Below are 21,837 nucleotides of genomic sequence, written 5' to 3'. Positions count from 1 at the left end.
GCTCAGGTCAGAGCCTGCAAGGTTGAAGCTCCTAGGATTCACCTTTAATATCTCTGTTTACCCTTTCCATTTTACAGCAGCAAACACAATGCTTCGAAAGTTTGACAACTCTTTTCTGTAGTAAGACCCCACTGACTATTACATTTCCAGTGTATTCTTTCTTCACCCATGAGACAGGAGAGCTTGTCCCTGATTGACTCCTTGTATCTGTCTTTTGCTGTTTTTCCTGGTGACTTGTGTGCTAATGAGGGGAGGATGGGAGAGGGCAAGTGAGCCATATGCCATCTCGTCCAGGTCTTGATGTCCGCCTTGTTGGTTTTTCCTCCCTTCAGCCAAGAAAAAGGAGGTGCTGGTCAGAGCGGGCGAGTACATGAGCCACCTTCTAGAACAGGGCTTCTTGCACTTCTTCGTCACGGCACGCATCAACGAGTCCAGGGATGTCCTGGCCAAACAAAAGTCCATAATACTGACTATCCCCAAGATCACCATCAAGGTCAGTGAACATCTCATCTCAGACAAAAAAGGAGGGCAAAGTGCTTAGTCAGTAGCCAGATTGTGTGTGCATGTGTGGGGGGAGGAGGGGGTGTCCAAAAGACATAATGGAGCTAGGATCTTCCTGTTCTTTGAAAGAAGTAAAATATTCTATATATAGTCGCATGCATATAACACTCCTCTCCTTATTTAAATATATAGATGTGACTGCAGATATAAATATAACCTGTGGTATAAACACACTTGTGGAGGAAGATAAAGATGTGTGATGGAGACAGAGACTCAGAACTCTCTGTGTCTTCAGAATAAAGTGGGTCAGGCTTACAAACTACCTACACTGTCCCTTCTGCATCTGGGGCAGTAATGTCATTCACTGAGGTGTGACTGTATGCAGTAGGATGTGCAAGCTGAAGTGTAGAGCTGGGGAGCAGTAGCTGAATATACATATGCCGTTATAAGCACCAGCTAGATGAAAATATAGAGGATCCCCAGGTCTTCAGAGAGCTCCTTCCTGCCTTTATCCTGTTCACAGTCTACCCCACATACCAAGATGACACATTTTTCTGGCTTCTGTCACCATGGCTTGTTTTTTCCCACTTGGATCATGGCTTTAGTTGTACAGAGAGCACAGAGTTGGTTGTCCAGGTAGTACAGGGTATTTCTTCTCAAGTTGCTCATGGGGACTGGTAAAGGAAAGCCAGGGGAGTGGGTTACCTGCTTCTCAGCAGCGTAGGCTAGCTTCTGGTGGCATCAGTAGACAGCCTTACCAAGACCCCTTCCAAGCACTGGAAGCCAAGCATCTAGTGGTCACCTTGGAGAGTGGTATTATATGCCACCTGGATGTGGCCTTAAATAACTTCCCTGGTGTCTGGAGAGCATTTGTCTCTGAAAAGACTGAGTGATCAGTATAAATCCTCCTAACATGAAGTATCCTAAAGTAACCAAGTAATCTAAGTGGCCCCAGAGATGGGACACTGGGCAGGAGTGAGAGATGAGCTTTGTTTCTTATGAACCACTTTTTAAGCTAATGGCTATTGTGTGGCATTCAATATGGCTGCTCTGCTTGCTTATATACTGGACCCTGGCAGCTGCTATCAAAGTATCACATATATAACTGAGCTTTCAACACTCAATAAAACCTACAGGTAAGCAGTACAAATGTTTCTACTTTATATGTGAGAAAACTGAAGTGCAGAAGGGCTGTAAAACTCGTGCAAGATCGCATCATCATCAAGATGGAGAGCTAGGTCTCTAACCCCAGCAGTCCAGTTACAGAAGCAGAATGAGAATTGCCTCATCCACTTCTTCTCAAAATCTGGTTGTGTATAGATGGTACATGGAGCACCCCACAATGAGGCTCACGCAAAGCTGAATATGTATAGGGCCTATTGAAGAACAGAATGTCAGACCCTCTACCTCTAGGGAGGTTTATGTCATTCTCTCTCTCTTCTGTTCTTGAAATGCAGTCACTTACCATAGACCTGTTGTGATTGGTACTGTCTGCACAACAGGCCTGAAGAGGCAGAATGCAAATGAGGCTGAGGGAGAATCAGAATTCTGTAGGTAGAGTCAGAAACAAATGCTAAACAGGAAAACAGGGCACTTGGGTTACTCCAGGAGTGCCATCTTGCCCTGAGAGCATGAATTCATTAGCTGGGGGCACAAGGACCACAGCAGCAGGAGGCACACTGGCTCTCCATAGTCAGAGATCTTGAAGATGTCCCTTAGCCACATAGCAAAGGCATCTTTTGCTGCTCTGAGGGGGATGTAAGCAGAGCCTGTGCCCATGCTCAGATCTCTGCCTTTCCCACCAGAGACAGTTCTCATGTTCACCTCATTATGAAGCAATGGCTTGTCCCTGCCAAGATCTCAGGAGAAGCTTTTCCAAGCTGTGAAGTGTTCAGACCACAGCACAAAATAGAATTTAATTGCACCACTGATAATAAAATGTGTGTAGAGAAGAAACTGATACTTTTGATCTTTTGGGGTATTATTAATTAGAAAGGTTGGATTTTTTTTCTATCTTTTAAGATTCTTTGAGAGCAACTGAACTCCCCATGGCAGAATTACAGAGGTCTCATTCTGCATGCTAGTAGACCAGGGCAGGACTGGAACCAGGGTTGATTGGGTTCAGTTTGAGTTAATTTCCATGACAGAAGCAGGGGTTCTGGTTCTGTTGGACATTCAGAGTCAAGGCCATTTTCTGAGAAAGAAGATCTATACTGTCCAGGGCTAAGACTGGAAAAACTATAGATGAGACACTATCACACAAGCCCTAACCATTAACCCCACTAATTTCAAGGTTAAAGTAAATCCAAACAGGCAATGAGATGTGCCAGGGAAAGGGACTGCTCACCCTAATGCCACTCAGATATCACCCAGCTGTGACAGATCCGGATTTCAGAAACTGTGGGAATGGCACTAGGCACCTGTGACACTGGAGACATAGTAAAACAGAGCTGTATCCTTCAGAAGCCAGTTATGCACTGGGAGTGATGGGGAGGGCTCAGGAAGGGAAGGAAGGGGCTTGCTGTTGGGGGTACTGGAAAGATGGTAAGAAAATACTCTGTTGGACTGCAATGTGGGAGAGCACTTCAGAGAATTAAGTAAGATAAATGGCATAAAGCAGGAACTCCAAACACACTAAAAGTACAAAGCCCACAAGGGTTCCAAACACGTGGTCCAAAATTACCTGCAACATGTCACCTCATCAAGTGTTAGGAAAATGCTAGAATACTTTGTCCATCCCTCTGAAGCATGGATGGGCTCACAGAAGACTGAGTCTCTTACAGATGCTGTGCATGGATAAACCAGGCACAGGGTAAATGTGAAAGAGGTAGTTAGGAGGACAGATCCTTCCAGCTTCATTCTGCAGGCAAGAGGAGGAGGAGGAGGAGGAGGAGGAGGAGGAGGAGGAGGAGGAGGAGGCGGAAGCCAGCATGCTGACAGTAGTGGCAGCAGCTGAGAGATATTAAACACTGGAATTTTAGTAATGCCCTTGTATCATCTTATCTGAGAGATAGGTATTACTGTAACCTTCACTGGACAGAAACCCAGAGAAGTTAGTGCCTTATACAACAGTGACCAAACCATGAGCCCTGCAACCAAGGGAATTTAAAGCTGTTTTCTCCACAGGACACCCATGTAACCCTACCAAGTCACTGAGCCTCCCAGAGTCTGTTTTTCCACTGAAGTGAGAATGGCAATGGCAATTCTTTCATCATGGCATCCTTGTGTTGACTGGGCCAAGGATGTGTGATAACTATGTCACAGTGAACAGTTGGTACATGATTCTGGATGACTATCTCATGGACATACCTGATCAAGGAAGGACAGAAACCCCTCTCCCAGATCTCTCTTGGTGTGATGTGACCTTTGGGCCACATTGTTCTTCACACTGGGACTTTTATAGGCAGCATAGACAGGAAGGTTTGCGGGTTGCAAAGTTGGGAGATCACAGCTCTGATGAATTATCAAGAATTTAGACCAAGGGAATAGGCTGTCATCAATGAATGGTTATCATTCCACCATCAGAGATGGAGAGAGATACATGTAGGTACCAGAGAGACCATGGGGAATTGCTTGGAGGGTAGGGTAGATCACAGAAGTGGCTTTGTTTAGGGTAGAGGTTGGGAGCCAAGGAAGACTAAAGATAGGCTCAGCAGAGCATGTAGAGACATTTAGAGTTGAGTCTAGAATGTTTTGGATGAAGCTTTGTCATTGGCTCCATGAAAAAGACTTTGGTGAAAACTCTGCCTCCCAACAGTTATACAAAGTCTTGGCCCCAAAACATTGCCTTCTAAGACTCCTAGGTTTGATCCCAGCAATGTAGCTGCCTGAAAGCTAGAATCCAGATGTTCTCCAACCCCCTGCCACCCCCCCATCTTCCTTTTTAATGCAAATCTAGACATCCTGGAATGATACTAGATCTATCTATCTGAACCTAAGCTACATCCACCAAACTACATGGGTCAGTAGCCAGGTTCTTACATCATAATGGGCACATCTTGAGTTTCATTCATCCCCATGGCGATAGAGACTGGGTTTGAGTTAAATTTGTCCCTATTTAACTATGCCCAGCACCCACCCTTCATGAGTCATGGTGCGTGATCCTCATATGGGAAATGGCAGGGGGAGACACTCGTTAAACTTTAATGAGCATACATCTCTTTTTCTGTGCTATCAAAATATTTTGATGAGAAAAGTATATTTTATTAAAAGCAGACTTGGAATTTTTCTCTGCCTTTCCATGTGTTGATTGTCAAAAGCTGCTTTAAGTCTTGGGGGAAAAGGCTCCCTGGCATTTTAATTGTTCGTGAGCAGTTGCCATTTGGAGAAGAGGGGCCACAGAAGGAAGCAAGCTGGTCTGCAGACAGCACATACATTTTTCAAAGTGCTGTGACCCACAGCGTGTGAGCAGCGATTTAACAGGGTTCTGTGGTTCTCAACAATGAAGCTTCTTATTCCCATGCTCAAGATGGGCCGAGGCAACTGTGCAGGAAAGCGGGCAAGCCCAGTGGCATGGCAGGCTTCCAGACCCACATTCCCACCTAGAAGGCACTGAGCTAACAACAGCTTCACAGCTACCGTGGATGGTAAGAATAGGTCACATGAGAAGTGTCACTGCTGACCCCCACCCCCCGAATAAAATCAAGGGAAGGCCCCATCTCATCCAGCACTTATACCTACATAAGCTGTGCTCATCCATGCTCAGAGAGAGGAGTCTACCCACTCACCATCAGGCCCATAGCGTGATGAAAAGCTTCACCCCCTATGGAAAGGGAATACTTCCCTGTCTGGACAAGGTCCGTCATGATTCAACCCCATATCCATTTCATCTAACTCTAGATACTAACATAGTTTGTCTCAATAATTATCATATTTTTATGCTCCAACTAGAGCTTTTCATTTGATGCTATGATTCATGCTAAGATTGCCAGGCCATCTTCAAATCCTGACTCTGTGTGTCTCTGTAGTGAGGCAGGGAAGATAACAAGGTGAATTCTGGGGCCGTGTGCCTCCGGCATCCTGACATGTACACCTGTGTCTCAGATGGAAAATTAAAATTGGGAGAAACACTTGAAATACAGGCAGTTTCCTGAAACACTTACCAGTATCTAGGTAAGGGATGATAGGGCTTCTATTTGTTCTACAAGGGCCTAAATGTCCAGGGTTTTTCATTAATGGCAAGGAGAAAAACAAACAAACAAAAAAAAAAAACGTGTTCTTATTATCCCTGAGCCCCATACCTCAGGTTTGGGAGCTCTGACTACTTACACATCTCAGTGTGTCAAATATATACATAATATAAAATATGTATTTTATTATATATGTTATGTTTGTTATATTTTGTTATATGTGTGTACATATATCATGTGATATATACTTCATATATATCAACTAAAAGGAGGAAAAGATGACTCTGGACCACAGTTTCAGAGTATCAGTCTCTGGTCAGTTGTTTATGCTGCATAATGTTTGGAACATATAGCAGAGGACTACAATATCCAGGAAAAGATGAAAGTAGGAAGATGCCAGGGTCCTGGTATCTCCTTCAAGAACATACCCCTAGTGACATAACTTTCTTCCACAAGCCTTAATGTCTCCATATCTCACACTTGTAGCCTAAGCCCTCTGGGAGATATTTAAGATCCAAACCATACTATCTTCCATGTATCCAATTTAAAACAACAAAAAAACAAAACCAAAAAAGCCTCCCACACTCATTAGCCTCCCTGCTCCACAGTGACTCTGGCCCAATCACCAGAACTTAGCCCTCTCCTTCAGGAGGGGGACGCTAAGGGCAAGGGAAGGAGGAGGGACGGAGGCCTCTTCTCTCTGAAGTTGTCTTCTCCCAGAGGATGCCAGATGAGGGGCTTCTTCCACAGCTTTCTGTGCTTACACCCACCCACGGCTGTTAGTCAGGCAGGACCCCAGCTGTCTGTCAAGGGAGACAGTGAAAACAGTGTCACTCTGGACTCTGTGTGAGCTCCAAGGCTCTGATGTGCGCACTCCTGTCTCACCTCTCAGGACAGCTGAATAACAGGGTTCGCATAACGGAAAGGAGGCATCATAGAGCAACAAGAATTCAATAGCCTAAAGTAAGGAAAATGATGGGCAGAGTCCTCATGTTTCTAAATAAAAAGCATTGCAAGTCATCTGTGTTATTAGAGCCAGGACAGAATATAGTTATGCAATGATCTAGTACCAATTGCTTTCAGGTCTCAGGCCCCTCCTTACTGTGTGAACTCAAGAATTTGCCACACCCAAAGCGCAGGTTGCCCTATGTATTTCCTACTTGCTCTTCCACATCTTCTTACCCTGTCACTCTATGACATGTAAGCTACTGGATCCCTTGTTAAAAAGTATGTCCCCAACTTTACCCTAAATAGAAAATCCCATTATCATCCAGTAATATACCTCAAGGCCTCAAGGCCACCTTGTCACATTTCGCACTGGTGAGGAAATCAAATTCTTTCCTCGTAAAGTCAAAAAGAAAAAGGTGGATGGTAGCTGTGTTTTCAAATATAGTACAGGGTCAACTTAGAACTGGTGCCCTCAAAGGATGGTTTAGCGATAACATGAAAAGCTAACGCTGCAAATGATTCTTCGCTGGGTTGCTATTTTTATCTCATCTGTCAGAGATCACAGTGTGGGTGGTGTTTCAAGGAGAATGTTTTAAGTCAGAAAGACCTAGATTTATTTCCGGTTCGGTTCTTCCAATTTACTAGCTCTAGTTAGCTTTTAAGTTTTGCTTTAATACCAAGAGAATAGAGGTAATAATAACAATGTGAATCTCCAAGCCCATAGAGCTACAAGGATTCAATGGCAAAAGTAGAGAAAATGATGGGCAAGGTTCTCGTATTACTAAGTAAAAACCGATGTAAGTCATATGTTAAAGACAATCAGGACAGGATAGGTTTAAGCAATGACCGAGTACCAATTGCACTCATGTCTCCTTTTCCTCCTTACTGTGTGAACTTGAGCAAGTTACATAGCTTCTCCGTGCCTCCATTTCCTTATTGGTAAACTCACATTATTTGTCCACACTTTTTGTATAGATTGGCTTGATATTTATAATTCTTGTATAGAAAGTTGTTTCTGCCCTGACAGATATTTTAAGCCCACTCTGTCAATACAGTATATATCAGCCACAATGAGGTTTTTGAATCCCCAAAAACAATAGCAGGTTCCACCAAAGTCAGAGTTTTCCAAATTTCACTTCACTTTAATTCATTTAAGTCTAACATAGGCCTCCTGACCTAGTGACTACCATCTTTGTTGGCATGGGCTTTTACATGACTTGCCCTTGGCAAAACTGTTGGCTTCATTTAGCAAATGACAGCATACATGTTAGTGGAGAGCAGTACCCACTCTGGAGCTGGTGAGCAGTTTACCAACAAGCAACAGCTTATTTCCAGCTGTGACCGTGGGGTGAGTAGGAGGGAAGAAATTCAATTTCCAATGATACCTGGAAGACATGATTGAAAGCACTTCAGATAAGGACTGTTTGGTGAATCTAATAAAACCTGCGAATCAAACTGGCAACCTAAGTCATTTTCACTCTTTCTCAAAAATTTCCTTCCTTTCAGTTCTCTCTCTCTCTCCCTCCCCCTCCCCCTCCTCCCCTCCCCCCCCTCCCCTCTCCCTCTCCCTCTCTCTCTCTCTCTCTGTATATGTGTGTGTGTGAGAGAGAGACAGACAGAGAGATACAGAGAGAGAGAGAGAGAGAATGGTTTTCCTTTTTCTCAAAGGATCTGAGTAGCACTCACTATCCTGACTTTCTTCTATTCATGGCAGAACTCAGTGCATCAATATTAATGAGTACAGTTGCCTTGGAAAGACATGTTGTGAGTTGAGTTTTAAAAATAGATATTTTAAATAAAATTAGTTATATTAGTTACTTCTGCCGTTGTGATAAAGTAGGAAGACAATCTGTAGAAGGACGCGGTTCTTTGGGTTTACATATCCACAGGAGTAAGAGCCCACCATGGCGAAGAAACATGGTGCTAGTCAGGCCTGGTAGTGGGAGCAGGAAGCTGAAAGATCACATGCTCAACCACAAGTAGGAAGAAGAGGGTGAACTGGACATGGAGTGAGGCTATGAAGCCTCAAAGCCCAACCCTAATGATGTACTTTTTCCATCAAAGCTGCACCCCTAATCCTCCCCAACAGCACAACTAACTGAAGACCAAGTATTCTAAAGTCTGAACCTATGGGAGACAGTTTTTTCATTTAAACCACCAAGACAGTAAACACTGAGCCATGAGCTCTCTATAAAAATATAAGCCATCTCCAAGGACAGCATGTCCTCTGTCTCTTCTCTTCTCTCTTCTCTCTTCTCTTCTCTTCTCTTCTCTTCTCTTCTCTTCTCTTCTCTTCTCTTCTCTTCTCTTCTCTTCTCTTTCCTTTTCTTTGGCCCCTGTCATAAGTCTCTTTAAATCAGTACCTGTGGTGCTGTGCCTTTCCTAAGCTCCTATTGACTTCCCTAAGGTCTCCCCTTAAGGATTTATGAGAAGAAGAGAGAGAAAGAGAGGGGGGAGCAGAGAAAGAGAGGAAAGAAGAAAGAAAAGAAAGAAACGAAATGAGAGAAAGAATAGAGAGAGTAATATTGACATAGAAATGTTATCACGGCATTAGAAAAGTGAGATGTTCGGAACACAGGAAGAATCCAACACAGACTCTTTTCCCCCACAGAACCATTGCTCTATGTTCCACAGATACCATCACATCTCCCTTAGTCAATAGATATCATAAAAGTTGACAGTGTTTTATTCTATTCTAAGAAAAAGGGAGAGAAAGTGCCACTCAAATTTTCTAAGAAAGCTATTGACTGTTGAACAGTTAAGTATTGTGTTTAGGTTGTTCTGAGTTTTTATGATTCAGCATCCTCTTAAGAGTCAGGACAGGAAGTTATAATTTTGGGGGATAGAGACAAATATAAGAGAAAAGATAGAAAACCTTGGTTTGTTGCAAAGCAAGCACACAACAGCCTAAACTGAGTCCTCCTCCATCAACCACTGCTCTCCAGACTCCTGCTAGTAACAGTATTGATGAGCCAAACCCAGACACTAATTGCAGAGATAATACCTGGAAACAAAGTAATTGGGTGTGACACATGAAATTAGCCAAGAAGACTCTGTCCTGTGATCATAATCAGACCTAATACCCATCCACAAATGCAGAACATACCAGACAACTTTTCAAATACACGTTGGGCATTCCTAATCCCAAACTCCAAAACCCAAAACGGTCTGAGTTCCAACCCACCACACAAACATATTCTAGAGTTTGGAGTATTCACATTTTTGGTTTTTGGTTTGTTTTGGTTTGGTTTGGTTTGGTTTTGGTTTTAAAATTAGGGATATTCAGCTAGTAAAGTGTTTATACAAATATCGTAAACTTTTCCAAGCCTCTTATATCTAAACTTCTGGTCTCCAACAATTGAGATATGGAAACATTCTGTCATTAGTGAGCCAGATGGATATGTTTTTCCACAACCCAGAAAGTTAGGAGCTAGGAGCTAGCTCAGCAGCTATAAATGGTTCTTAATCTGGGACTCACGGATCCTGGAAAATAATGGATATCTTCATGGTTCAGAGTGAATTCCCTGAAAATACATTTAGGTAGTACTGGATATGTCCATGTGTGCAGAGAAAGTGTTAATAGCAGCTGGAAGTGTTATTTCTTTTTAAATGTTATTACTATAATAATTATTATTGTTGGTACTAATTAAATGTGTACTTTGACAACTTCATACATGCATATAAAGCATTCTGATTACTCTCACTCCAACCTCTCTAATCTCCTTCTTACTCCTGTCAACCTCCCCCTCCTCACATTCCTGTCTTTTTTTTTTTTTTCCTTTGTGACTCACTGAAGCAGGGCCTCCGTGTGGTCATGGGTTTGGAACTATGCACTGGAGCACGCTGGGCTCCATTGGTAGCCAATATTCTAGCAAGGAAGGATAGCATTCTATGAATCAGCCTAGATCTATGATTGACAGTTGATAAGCCCAATACGGTATAGGGCCTGGGGACAGCTTGAGCTCTTTTTTTTTAAATTAGGTATTTTCCTCATTTATATTTCCAATGCTATCCCAAAAGTCCCCCATACCCTCCCCCCTACTCCCCTACCCACCCACTCCCACTTTTTGGCCCTGGAGTTCCCCTGTACTGGGGCATATAAAGTTTGCAAGTCCAATGGGCCTCTCTTTCCAGTGATGGCCGACTAGGCCATCTTTTGATACATATGCAGCTAGAGTCAAGAGCTCCGGGGTACTGGTTAGTTCATAATGTTGTTCCACCTATAGGGTTGCAGATCCCTTTAGCTCCTTGGGTATTTTCTCTAGCTCCTCCATTGGGGGTCCTGTGATCCATCCAATAGCTGACTGTGAGCATCCACTTATGTGTTTGCTAGGCCCCGGCGTAGTCTCACAAGAGACAGCTATATCAGGGTCCTTTCAGCAAAATCTTGCTAGTGTATGCAATGGTGTCAGTGTTTGGAGGCTGATTATGGGATGGATCCCTGGATATGGCAGTCTCTAGATGGTCCATCCTTTTGTAACTTGGGCTCTTTTATTAAAAGGCTTTTGCTTGTCTTTGTGATGATGATAGTGAAGGCAGTTGTACCAAAATGCTTCTCTATTGGTATCACCATAGCAAACATTCTTACCAAAGATGTTCATATAGCCTTTTCTAAGTAGAGAAAACTACTTTAAACATTTCAGTGGGTTTCAAAGTTATTTTAATTAGACACAGTAGAGTATTAACCTGAGGACACCAAAGGGACCAAGTTAAAATACCTGAGAAGAAAGTGAAGTCAATCTTTTAGCATCTCAGTAACCATGGCTTCCAAGGGTGGAAGTTGGGGACAAGGAAGAACTTTGCTTCTCAGGGGATATTTGTCAATTTCTACATATTTGTAGCTGTCATCATTTGTGGGGTGTTGGCATCTAGTGGCCAGAAGCCAGAGATGCTGTTAAATACCTTCTTGGTTCAAGACAACCCCCTCTGTTGAGATGCATTCATTCCAAAATACCCCTGGTGCTGAGGTTGGGAAACCTGGTCTCTAGGTGGCTATTGGCTTTGTTACTCCATTCACATTGTACCACCCAAGAAGCTACAAAAATAACTTCCAGCCATGGCCCCATATTTCATTAGTTGGCCTATCTCTTCATTGAAACTTAGTTATATTTAGCTTTGTCAAGGCTCCAAAGCTCCCTTGCTCCTGGTGAGTCTGTGGACATTTAAGTGAAGTAACTATTCAGTTGTTGTAGCTTCCAAAGCACTTGGCCAACATGTCCAAGTTCTAAGTTGAGGCGCTTTCATAGAAATACTTTAATCTTATTCTGGCCAGTGGCTTCAAATTTTCTTGTTAGATACTTATTTCATTAAAAAAAAAAATGCCAACACCAATGATCCTGCCTCAGAAGATCTTTTCCTCTTTAAGAGTTGATTATGATATGAATATCTTTTTCCTGTGTGCCTTGGAGCTTAAAGAAATGTAGTTCTTGTGTGAGAATTCCCATGAACCATGCTTTCCAGTGGAGCTGGTCCTTAGTAATGAGCCTGAGTGCTCAAAATAAACAAATTATAGATTCTACCATCTGGGCTTCTATCATCTTCCTATTCCAGAGTGGGCTGAGGTCTCTGTAACTGTAAGTTCCCACTGGTTAAAGTAATGACCTCTTCCCAGCATACAACCCTTTCCTTCAGATATGCCTATTTCTGTCTCCATCATTATTAGCTTGCCCTACCCTCAGTGCCCCTAAACACATCCTAGCAATGCAGACATGAAATAAATATGATGAATTGGTTGAAAGATTTATCTTTCTGATAGAATTTCTTAAATCCCATACACATAAATTTAGTCACAAACCAGAAAAGCAAAACCATAAGATTTTATTCTCAGCTGTAAAGTCAGTAAGCAAGAGTCCTCTTCTCCAGGCAATGTTCTTTCTCTTAATCTCCATTCATAAGAAAGTTTCATATCTGTGTGTGTGTTGTCATATATTATACACTGGCTAAAGGGAAAAAATGTAATAATGGTGGATTGTTACATAGAAAACTCAATCAACCAGTAAATACCACTTTAAAACAATTCCTCCAACAAACTATTTGCTGGGCACAGGGTAGTTATTTAAATCATAAGCAGCACTAATGTTTAAAGAAGCTTGAACTATGATTTCATGGCAACTTGTAAGATGGTTTTGCCATCATCTCCTTCCATCCCTTTGTTATTGAGATAAAAATATCATCATATCTTCCCCATCATCATCATCTTGTTCTCAAGTTAATTTGGTTTTATCCAGATCCATCTATTTGGCATTCCAGTTTCTAAGCAGGCAAGTAAACTTACTGCTACTTGACTATTTTCTAATACATTGATTTTATACTGAGAAAGCCTTCTAAGTATGTGGCACTTAGTAAACAATAACATAAGGGATAATAATAGCATTCTATATACATCATCCCATACAAATATAAGCCTTATTTAGAGACAAAACTGAGCCTACTTAAAGCTCTCAAAAAAAGTATGAATGGTCAATTACCATGTAAAAAAAATAAACAGTTTTAGCAATCAAGGAAATGAAAATTAAAGCTGTTGATTATAAGTATTTAGAAGGCAGCTTTGCAGCATTAGAATTTAGCTTAACAACAGTATTGAAGTCACTCATAGGCCTTCTCAACAATGGGTTTTTTTTATTGGGTTTATAGTATTATGTATGAATCCCCTCTGGTAGAGGAGTTGAGCCTTAAATACAGGCAGGTATGTATACTATTGTACCATTGGGCATAACTTGCCTGGGAGGTTAGTACTGCAGACCAGAAGGTTCACAACTGAGTAAGAGCTCGATGCCTTTTCTATGCACCCCCCTTTAGCCCATATAGCACAAACTTCAGCTTTAATCAGAGAATCCTCTTTTGGTGATTAACAGGAGCGATCACAAAAATGCAGAGGTGTTCAAGATGCTGAGAATAAATTAGAGTTGAGTATTCGTCTGTAAATATCATCTATAAATGTATCAATACTTCTAAAGCTCAGGTAATCAAGGAAGAGGGGGAGGACAACATAAGAACTGGAAGAAGAAGGGCTATGAGGTCCTTACCTCTGGGCATATATAACACAGTCAATACAGTCATGACGTCATCATATTCACGGAGCGGTCAACAGTCACTCATGGATCAGAGAGATCCAACCTGGGCTGTACTTCTTCCTGGAAACTATTGGCTACTGATGGATTTTCTGGGAGGGGCTGTCATTATCTTCAGTTGTGTGTCCAAGCAATTGTCATCACCAGGCTGCAGTGGACAGTTTCAAATCACATAGGTGTGGTGTGCTGTTTAATTCTATATGAGGGTGTCAAAAATAAAATAAAACAAATCACAGCAAAAAAAAATTGTGAATGTGGAAATGGGACTTATAAGGAGGAGGGGACACAGTAAGAGCAGAAGGAAGATTAAGAAGAGGGTTATCATAATTAAAGTGCGTGTTCTATATGTGTAAAACTGTCCAAGAATAAACTCAATAAACATTTTAATTTTTAAACTGCATTAAGATTTCATCTTACCCTAGTTAGAGTAGCTATCACCAAGGAAACAAACAACCAACGTTGAGAATATAGAGGAAAAGGGACCCTTCGACACCATTGATAGAAATGTGTACTGATACAGCCACTATGAAAATCAATATGGAGGCTTCTCAGAAATCTAAAATTAGTATTACCATATAGCCCAGATATACCACTTCTGGGTATATACATGAAAGAATTCAGTCAGCAGACCAAAAAGATGCCATGACAGAAGCAAAGCTATGGAACCAGCAGTCTTGATATCCATCAACGGATGAGCAGATAAAGAAAATAATGTATGTCTACACCACAAGGCAGTTTTATTCTATCATAAAGAAGATGTCATTTGCAAGATAACAGATGGAGATGAGGATAAATATGTTAAATGAAATAATCCAGACTCAGAAAGACAAATATTGCATGTGTTCATCCATATGAGGAATATAGAGTTTTTTTTTAAAGTATGAAAGTGAAAGGAGATTATTAAAAAAGAAGGTGACCAACAGGCAAGGAACAGGTAGCAAGACAGGTAATGGTGGGTGTCACCAAAGGATATATGTGTGTGTGTGTGTGTGTGTGTGTGTGTGTGTAAAAACATGACATAACAAAGCCTGTTCTTTATATAAATAATAAGGTTAGTAAAAATAGAGAAAAATGAATGGGTTAGTCAGTCAAGACCATAACCTAAAAAACTGTATCATTAGCATTGAGCTGTTTTATATGATACTCTGTCAAACACCTGATAGTCTGGGGGACTGTTCTAGGTAAAAGGGCCACAAATAACCTCATGTTCTCTGAACTTCTTCCCTCCTGGAATCAGACATGACTGCAGATGAAACCTCTTGCACCCAGTTTAGCATGGAGATTCCTTTGCTTCAACCCCAACAAGGACCCTCCTTAGGGATTTTTCTAACACATCTACAAGAAAGCACAAGCCCTTGCAATATTTCCCACCTCTTCATTTCTAAAATCCCTCGTGACCTGTGCAGGAAAGTTGAGTTCTTTCCAAAAGCAGAGTTCACTTGGCTACCCTCACTTTGGAAATCTGTTGCTCCACAGGACACACTCTTGCCTCCTGCTGACAGAGAGCAGTTGTTGGCCATAGCTATTAACCTCAGCTCTAATTAGAGGAAGTTTTATAATGAGTAAAAGGGTAGGATTGTAATTAGTACATCTTTTCATCATTAGATATTCCTCAGTTGAAGCAATAGTCTCTCTTCGTCTCATTGGTGAGTTGCTGAGAAGTAACCACACTGTAAAACCTCAGCAACAAGAGAAAAATGCCCAAGGAGATGGCAGCAGAAATGTTGTGCTGTGGCTAATGAGCTGTGTTGTCATCTAACTTGTTTCACAGGTCCGAGGTGCTGCCATGGTTGGCTCTGATATGGTTGTGACTGTTGAGTTCACTAATCCTTTAAAAGAAACACTACAAAATGTCTGGATTCATTTGGATGGTCCTGGAGTGATGAGACCCAAGAGAAAGGTGTTCCGGTAAGTACCAGGACAAGGAGGGAAGCAGTGAAGAACTAATGGAGCTCTAACTACCTATCTTTCAATCTATCTATCTATCTATCTATCTATCTATCTATCTATCTATCTATCTATCAACCTACCTACCTATTTATCTATCTATATCTCTCTACCTCGCCTATCTCTTACATCGATAGATAGTTGGATGGATGGATGGATGGATGGATGCATGCATGCATGGATACATGGATGGATAGATAGATAGATAGATAGATAGATAGATAGATAGATAGATAGATAGATAGATAGATCTAATACCACTGAAAATATCTGGCAAATTTCTCCTTTTTTATGAACTATTTATGCTGGACATATTAGAAACAGGGTGGGTCTAACACTTCTATTAAATCCTTTAAACTACCTTACTGAGGTAGATACAGGAATATGGGACTTAAGAAGTTAGACTGATGCCTGGTGGTGGTAGTATATCCCTTTAATCCCAGTATTTGGGAGGCAGGGACAGGAAGATCTCTGTGATCAGGCCAGCCTGATTTACAAAGTGAGTTCCAAGACAGTAAAGGCTATATACAGTAAAACCCTGTCTGGAAAAACAAACAAACAAACAAATAAAAAGAGATAGACTGGTTTGCTCCCATGATATGAGAATAGTCAAAAGTCTGAGCTAAGGTGGCATATTTCTGAAGTCCAAGTTCAGATTATTTTAGCACACTACCTCTCCAGGAATCAACCAATCCTAAAAGAATGTCTTTAATGTCGAAGACATCCCTTTTTATAGTTTGTCCTTCCAACACCATCCTTTATATTTTACCATCAGCCACTGCCTAGAACTGTTGGCCTCAGTTGCTGCTCTTTTAGCTGAGCCTGAAGAGTTTAGACTTGGTCCAGTCTTCCACCTATGTAGTAATATGAATAGAATTCTGCCTCTTCAATGCCAAGTACCACCAGACTACACCCAGCAGTTCTGTCTCTGTAGCCTCTTTAAAAAGGTTGGTGCTCACCCAGTAGCTCATGCCACGATCAGGTAGCTCTAACTGCAGAAACAGCAGGCTTTTTTCTACCTAATTTCTTACTGGAGCAACATAAGGCCCACTTGATTCATTTGGTTGCTCAAAAAGTTTGCAAAGAGCTTTCTCTTCTTCCTTAATTCTCCCCTGCCAGGTATCAAATACTTGTCCTTACTTCATCTTTCCTACCTCTAATGTGGTGTTCCCTCCCTCTCCTTATACTCCAATTTATCAGTGATCCTCTTAAAGTGTGACATCCAGAATGGATCCCAATCTTTGAGGTTTATTACTTTCATTTCTACTACAAATAAGTCCCTGTCAACATCAATCAATCTAGCACACTTCTTGGGAGTGACCTTCTAAGATATAGAAAAGGAAGTGGGGGACTCTGGAAACTGCCATATGAACCTATATGCTGGGAATTTTCCCAGTGCCCTTGGTAGAAGTCATACTTCTCAGTGAGCTGTAGTACAAGTTCCAGGCCTTTCTGAAGCATCTTTATAGCTTATAAAATGCTCTCTGCAACTGCAGAGCTTACAACTTTTACATCCCTTCATCTCAAAGTAGCCTTCTTGCAAATGCAATGCACAATGGAGAAAATTATTTGAGTGCTTTTTAAAAAATGCAAGCACAAGCCATAACAGCCTCCCTATGCTAATAAGAAAGTTGCAAGAGGAAAAAGGAATTAAATTAGAAATCAACGCCAGCCAAAGGAAGAGGTCAGTAGCAATAGCCCTGTTTCTGTCAGAAATGAGTCTCCCTCACCCATTCTTGCACCTTCCCACTCCAATTAGATACAGGAATTGCTCAGGCAAAGTGAAACACGTTCTCTTTGCTGAACAGCTGCTTGCTGTATCCAATTTTTCCTCCTCACTAACACAAGATTTCTCTGGGGTGCCAGAAAGTCGTGTTGTACCTGTACTTTGACTGTCTTGGGAATTCTACCTCAATCAAGGCCAACACATGTGCTAGGGTTTGTATAAGTGACCCATAAAGTTCCACATGAAAACATCTGGTGGGGGAGGGGAAGATAGGTAGATAGATAGATAGATAGATAGATAGATAGATAGATAGATAGGATTAGATAGGTAGAATTTGATAGAGAGATGATAGATAAATCAATAAATAGATGATAGAAAGATAGCTTGATTGATAATATATAGATAGATAAATACATACATACATTGATACATACATACATTGTTACATAGATATATAGATGGGAGATACATCAATAAGTAGAGAGATAGATGATAGATAGATGATAGATAGGTGATTGATGATAGATAGATGATAGATAGATAGATAGATAGATAGATAGATAGATAGATAGATAGATAGATAGATAGGAAGGAGTACTTTCCCTGATACATGTCTCCACCATTATATGTCACTTTCCCTTGGGGGGTCAACGTCATGGAGCAACACAATCTAGGGCTTGAACCTTATGAGCTATGATCAGAAGGTTTTTAACTTCATGAGTAGTTTATGCCAGACACTTCATTATTGTAATGGAAAGCTGATTAATACAGCACAGAAATGGCTGCTACATCCCATAAAAAAAGATGATCGTCATAGTTAGTGACTTAGCATATAGAGGACAGGGGTCAAAGTACACGGAGTCTAAGAATTATTTGTTTATTGTTAGCATCTGGTATTATTAGACAAATCAAGGAAAGGAAACATGAAGCCAGTCCCTATAAGGAAGATATCCTCCCTACACATAGGCTTAAAGTACATTGAAACACATGTAACTGATACCTAAGTTCATGACAGATGGGCTGAGGGCAGGCAGATGGAGACTTCTGTGTTCATCAGACATTCTAGTGACTCGGAAGTTATACATGACATATATTACTCGGGAGTTCTGAAACCAGGGAAGTCTAAGGTCAAGAGCCAGGCAATTGGGTTCCAGTTGAGGACTCTCTTCTCAGCTGGCAGATAGCTAGCTGCCTCTCTCCCTGCCAGGTTTTCTCTGTGGTGGAACAAAAAGTAGGTAGGCATGCTGTATCTCACTTCTAAGTACTTAAATCTCATCACGAAGGCCCCATTCTCACAACCGCATCTAATTACTTTACAAAGGCTTTGTCTCTAGACATTATTATATATGGGTGGGATTTCAATAGATGTATTTAAAAAAAACAAATATTCAATCCATATTAGTTCTCAAACTCAGACCTAGAGTATGACTCTTTCCAGGCAAGAAAAGCTTTGTACCTCAGAGTCAGACATAGAGAAATGGGGGAGGGGTGACATGGCATCAAAAGAATTTGTTTTCAAGACTTGCTTGATAACCTTCTCTGTTTCCTCCTGCCTTGAGCATATACAACTAATACGGGAGGCATCCAACACTCACTTCCATAGGGCCAGATAATTAGAAATATTCAATTGTGCTTAATGTTGATGAAATCTAACCTAGGAGTCCCGAATTCATGTAACTAGTTGACCTCCTGTATAATTCTATAAGCCCTATAGGGTTCTGGGTTCTTTATAGTCAAGAAATCACTACCTTCACCCATTTCCCAGATCTTTGTCTCCTTCATATCTGATACAGAGGAGCTCTCCAGCCTGAAGTAGAGAGGACCTAGGGCAGGAACTAGTGAGCAGGCAATCAGAGCCAGAAATACAGAGAGCACTGCGATGTCACCATCTCCACTCAGTGCAAACTGACATTACTGTGGGGTGATTCACCTTCTGGCACCCTGACTCTCAGCCCTTCTGTCTCTCGTCTACCTCAACTGTTCAGAGTTCCTGCCTCCTGGTGACCCCCCAGCTTTTAAATTTCTGTATTTGATACTTCCAGAATATTAAATGATAATTCTCCTAGATTCATTTTTGTCTTTAAAAACATGATCAGGTTCAATGAATTAATTCAAGAGAAAAAAATTCCCAATTAGATGAGCTGACATTAAACTTAAGTTCTTAGAAGCTAAAAGCTAGACAGAGGATGCACCACAGGTGCTTGCAGCTCACTGTGATGATGGCTGCATTTGCCTGCCGGTGCTGGGGATGATAAATGGCCAGTACATCCCGATGGCTCAGCACATTTCTCAGCATCAATTTTCACGACATTTGTACCCAGGAAATAGGTTTATTCCAACATTATTTCACTAGCTGAAATAAGAAAACTGTTTTTCTTCTTTCTGTGAGGCATGTATCCATAAGCAAAATGCTCTACTTGTGAATTTTCATATCTGAGTATCTTCATTCATACACATACTATGTGGATGGTTTTGCTAATTAATAATCACAAAGGAAGAAACAAGGCTGAAGGTTTTGTTCCTGTGGGAGGTAGTTTCCTGCATTGCACCAGTCCATGATAGAGCCTGAAGCAGGGTGACTTTTTTGCAACGTAGGACATTGATTATGGGGAAGACCTCGGGTGAGAGAATGGGTGGATCCGGGTAACAACAGCAGAGATGTTTTGATATCATAGACTCAGATTCGCATCAAATTATTCACTCTACACTAGGGACTGAGCATCTGGGCACATGCAGGGAGAAGGGACTTTCCTAGGCCCAAGGGGCTTAGGCACAGCAAGCAATGGCCACAAAAAGGTGGAGGGGATGTTGATAACGATGGTATGTTTCTAACATTTCTTGCCATAAATTTGAGGTCACTTCACTTTCCCAACCAGCTTCTTGCTCTATTCAGTGGTTAATGCTCAATCACCTTTGTAAATAAGCAACAGTGAAGTCAGTGTTTTTTTTCAAGCTTTGAATCATAAATTCAAATTGAAAACAATATTTATACAGAGATTGTGCGTTTCATAATTTGGAGACTGGTTGAAATAATGTGGAGAGCCACATCCACAAAGAACCAAAAAGAGGAAAATATTAACTTCTACAAAATCAATTTGGACATTTTAATTATCATTGGGAACACAATACCTTGGGCATTGGGAGAGTTTCCACAGTGCTTCTCATCCACTGGCCATGTACAGGGGGAGAAGAACATTTCTCATTCTGTGTTTGGGGATGTGTGGCTCTTCTCATCACTATGGCAAAACACCTGACAGAAGCCACTTAGAGAAGAAGAATTTATTGTGTCTCACAGTGTCAAAGGCAATAGTCCATCATGGAGGTAAAAGCATAGCACCTTGGCTCAGTGGCTTTATTCTGGGAGCTTGTGGGGAGTGTTTCTCATACCGTAGTGGATTGGAAGGCAGAGAAGCAGGGACTGGCCATCACGCTCACATCAATCGGCTCCTCAGCAGCTGGGGACTGGGAGCCTGTGGGGGAACATTTCATACTCAGACCATCATCAGAGTTCACCCCCTTCCTGTCCCAGAGCATGTGGTGGCACAGACATCTGGAATGTACATTTTCATTTTGCTGACTTTAGGTGATATTTTGATGGTTTAACTTTATACTAAAAAGGTCAAGGAAAGGCATATGCCTCCATCCATCTCTCTCCCTTTGACAACTGTTTAAAGTAATTCTGGAATCCCAAAGGCAAATGGTAACTCATATGACTGCAGTGTTTGGACTACATCTGACTGTCCTTGGCAGTGCTCCTTTCTGGCCATTCCTACCTACCATGTATATCCAGTCCCAAACTAAGCATCACCAGAGCAACTTTGTGTCTCCAGCCTATTCCAAGTGGTCAGGAGAAAGGGCCTGACCTGGACCTTGAGACCTCTCTTGGCAACTAGTGGCCCTGTATACTAAATCTCTTGGTGCTATAGGTTCTTCTTTGCTGGGCACAAGCACTTGTTTTCTGATGCTCTCAACACATCTCTGTTCTCGAAAGGCATCCATTACCCTTCCTCATCCCAGTTTTCCCATAACCCCAGCTCCACTCTCAAGCCTCCTATCCTGGTCAAAGATGCAAACAGTGAGATTCTTGTCTGGTTCAGCCAGTCTGGAAGTGGCCCCTGTATGTCTGACACCCTGATAAGAACACCTTCTTTTAGCCGGGCAGTGGTGGAGCATGCCTATAGTCCTAGCACTCAAAAGGCAAAGGCAGGCAGCTGTTTTCTGTGAGTTAAAGGCCAGTCTGATTGACAGTCAGTTGTAGAACATCCATGGCTACCATGTCTCAAAAAACAGAGAGAAGAAAGAGGAGACAGAGAGAGAGAGAGAGAACACTTTCCTCTCTAAATAGATGGGTATGATGCACAGCTCAGAATCATGCCTTGCCAATTCCTTTTTCTCTCTTTTATTCCCTTCCCATCTCTACCTTTCCATTAACCAGGATAAATGCCCTTTAAGGAGAAGTGAGGTATCCTGCCCTCTCATATGGTCAGAAAAGCACTCATTTATGCACACCCATACT

The 21,837-nt window shown here is 41.6% G+C and overlaps 1 protein-coding gene and 1 long non-coding RNA gene across 4 annotated transcripts in view; one reads left to right on the top strand and one right to left on the bottom strand.

Annotated features, from left to right (window-relative positions):
* The window catches only part of Gm30489, a 146,979-nt gene that overhangs the window by 77,670 nt on the left and 47,472 nt on the right, over window positions 1–21,837 (bottom strand). The gene's annotated exons all lie outside the window — the stretch shown is intronic.
* Window positions 1–21,837, top strand: part of F13a1 (coagulation factor XIII, A1 subunit) — a 183,067-nt gene that overhangs the window by 156,946 nt on the left and 4,284 nt on the right. For both annotated transcript variants that reach the window (NM_001166391.1, NM_028784.3), the window contains 2 exon segments: window positions 333–493; window positions 15,420–15,556. In NM_001166391.1, coding sequence (NP_001159863.1) covers window positions 333–493; window positions 15,420–15,556 — 298 coding nt within the window.

Source organism: Mus musculus, chromosome 13 (genome assembly GCF_000001635.26).
Source record: "Mus musculus strain C57BL/6J chromosome 13, GRCm38.p6 C57BL/6J".
In the NCBI taxonomy this organism is placed as follows: domain Eukaryota; kingdom Metazoa; phylum Chordata; class Mammalia; order Rodentia; family Muridae; genus Mus; species Mus musculus.
The sequence above is the reverse complement of the archived record's forward strand: the minus strand, read 5'-3'. Positions and strand labels throughout refer to the sequence as shown.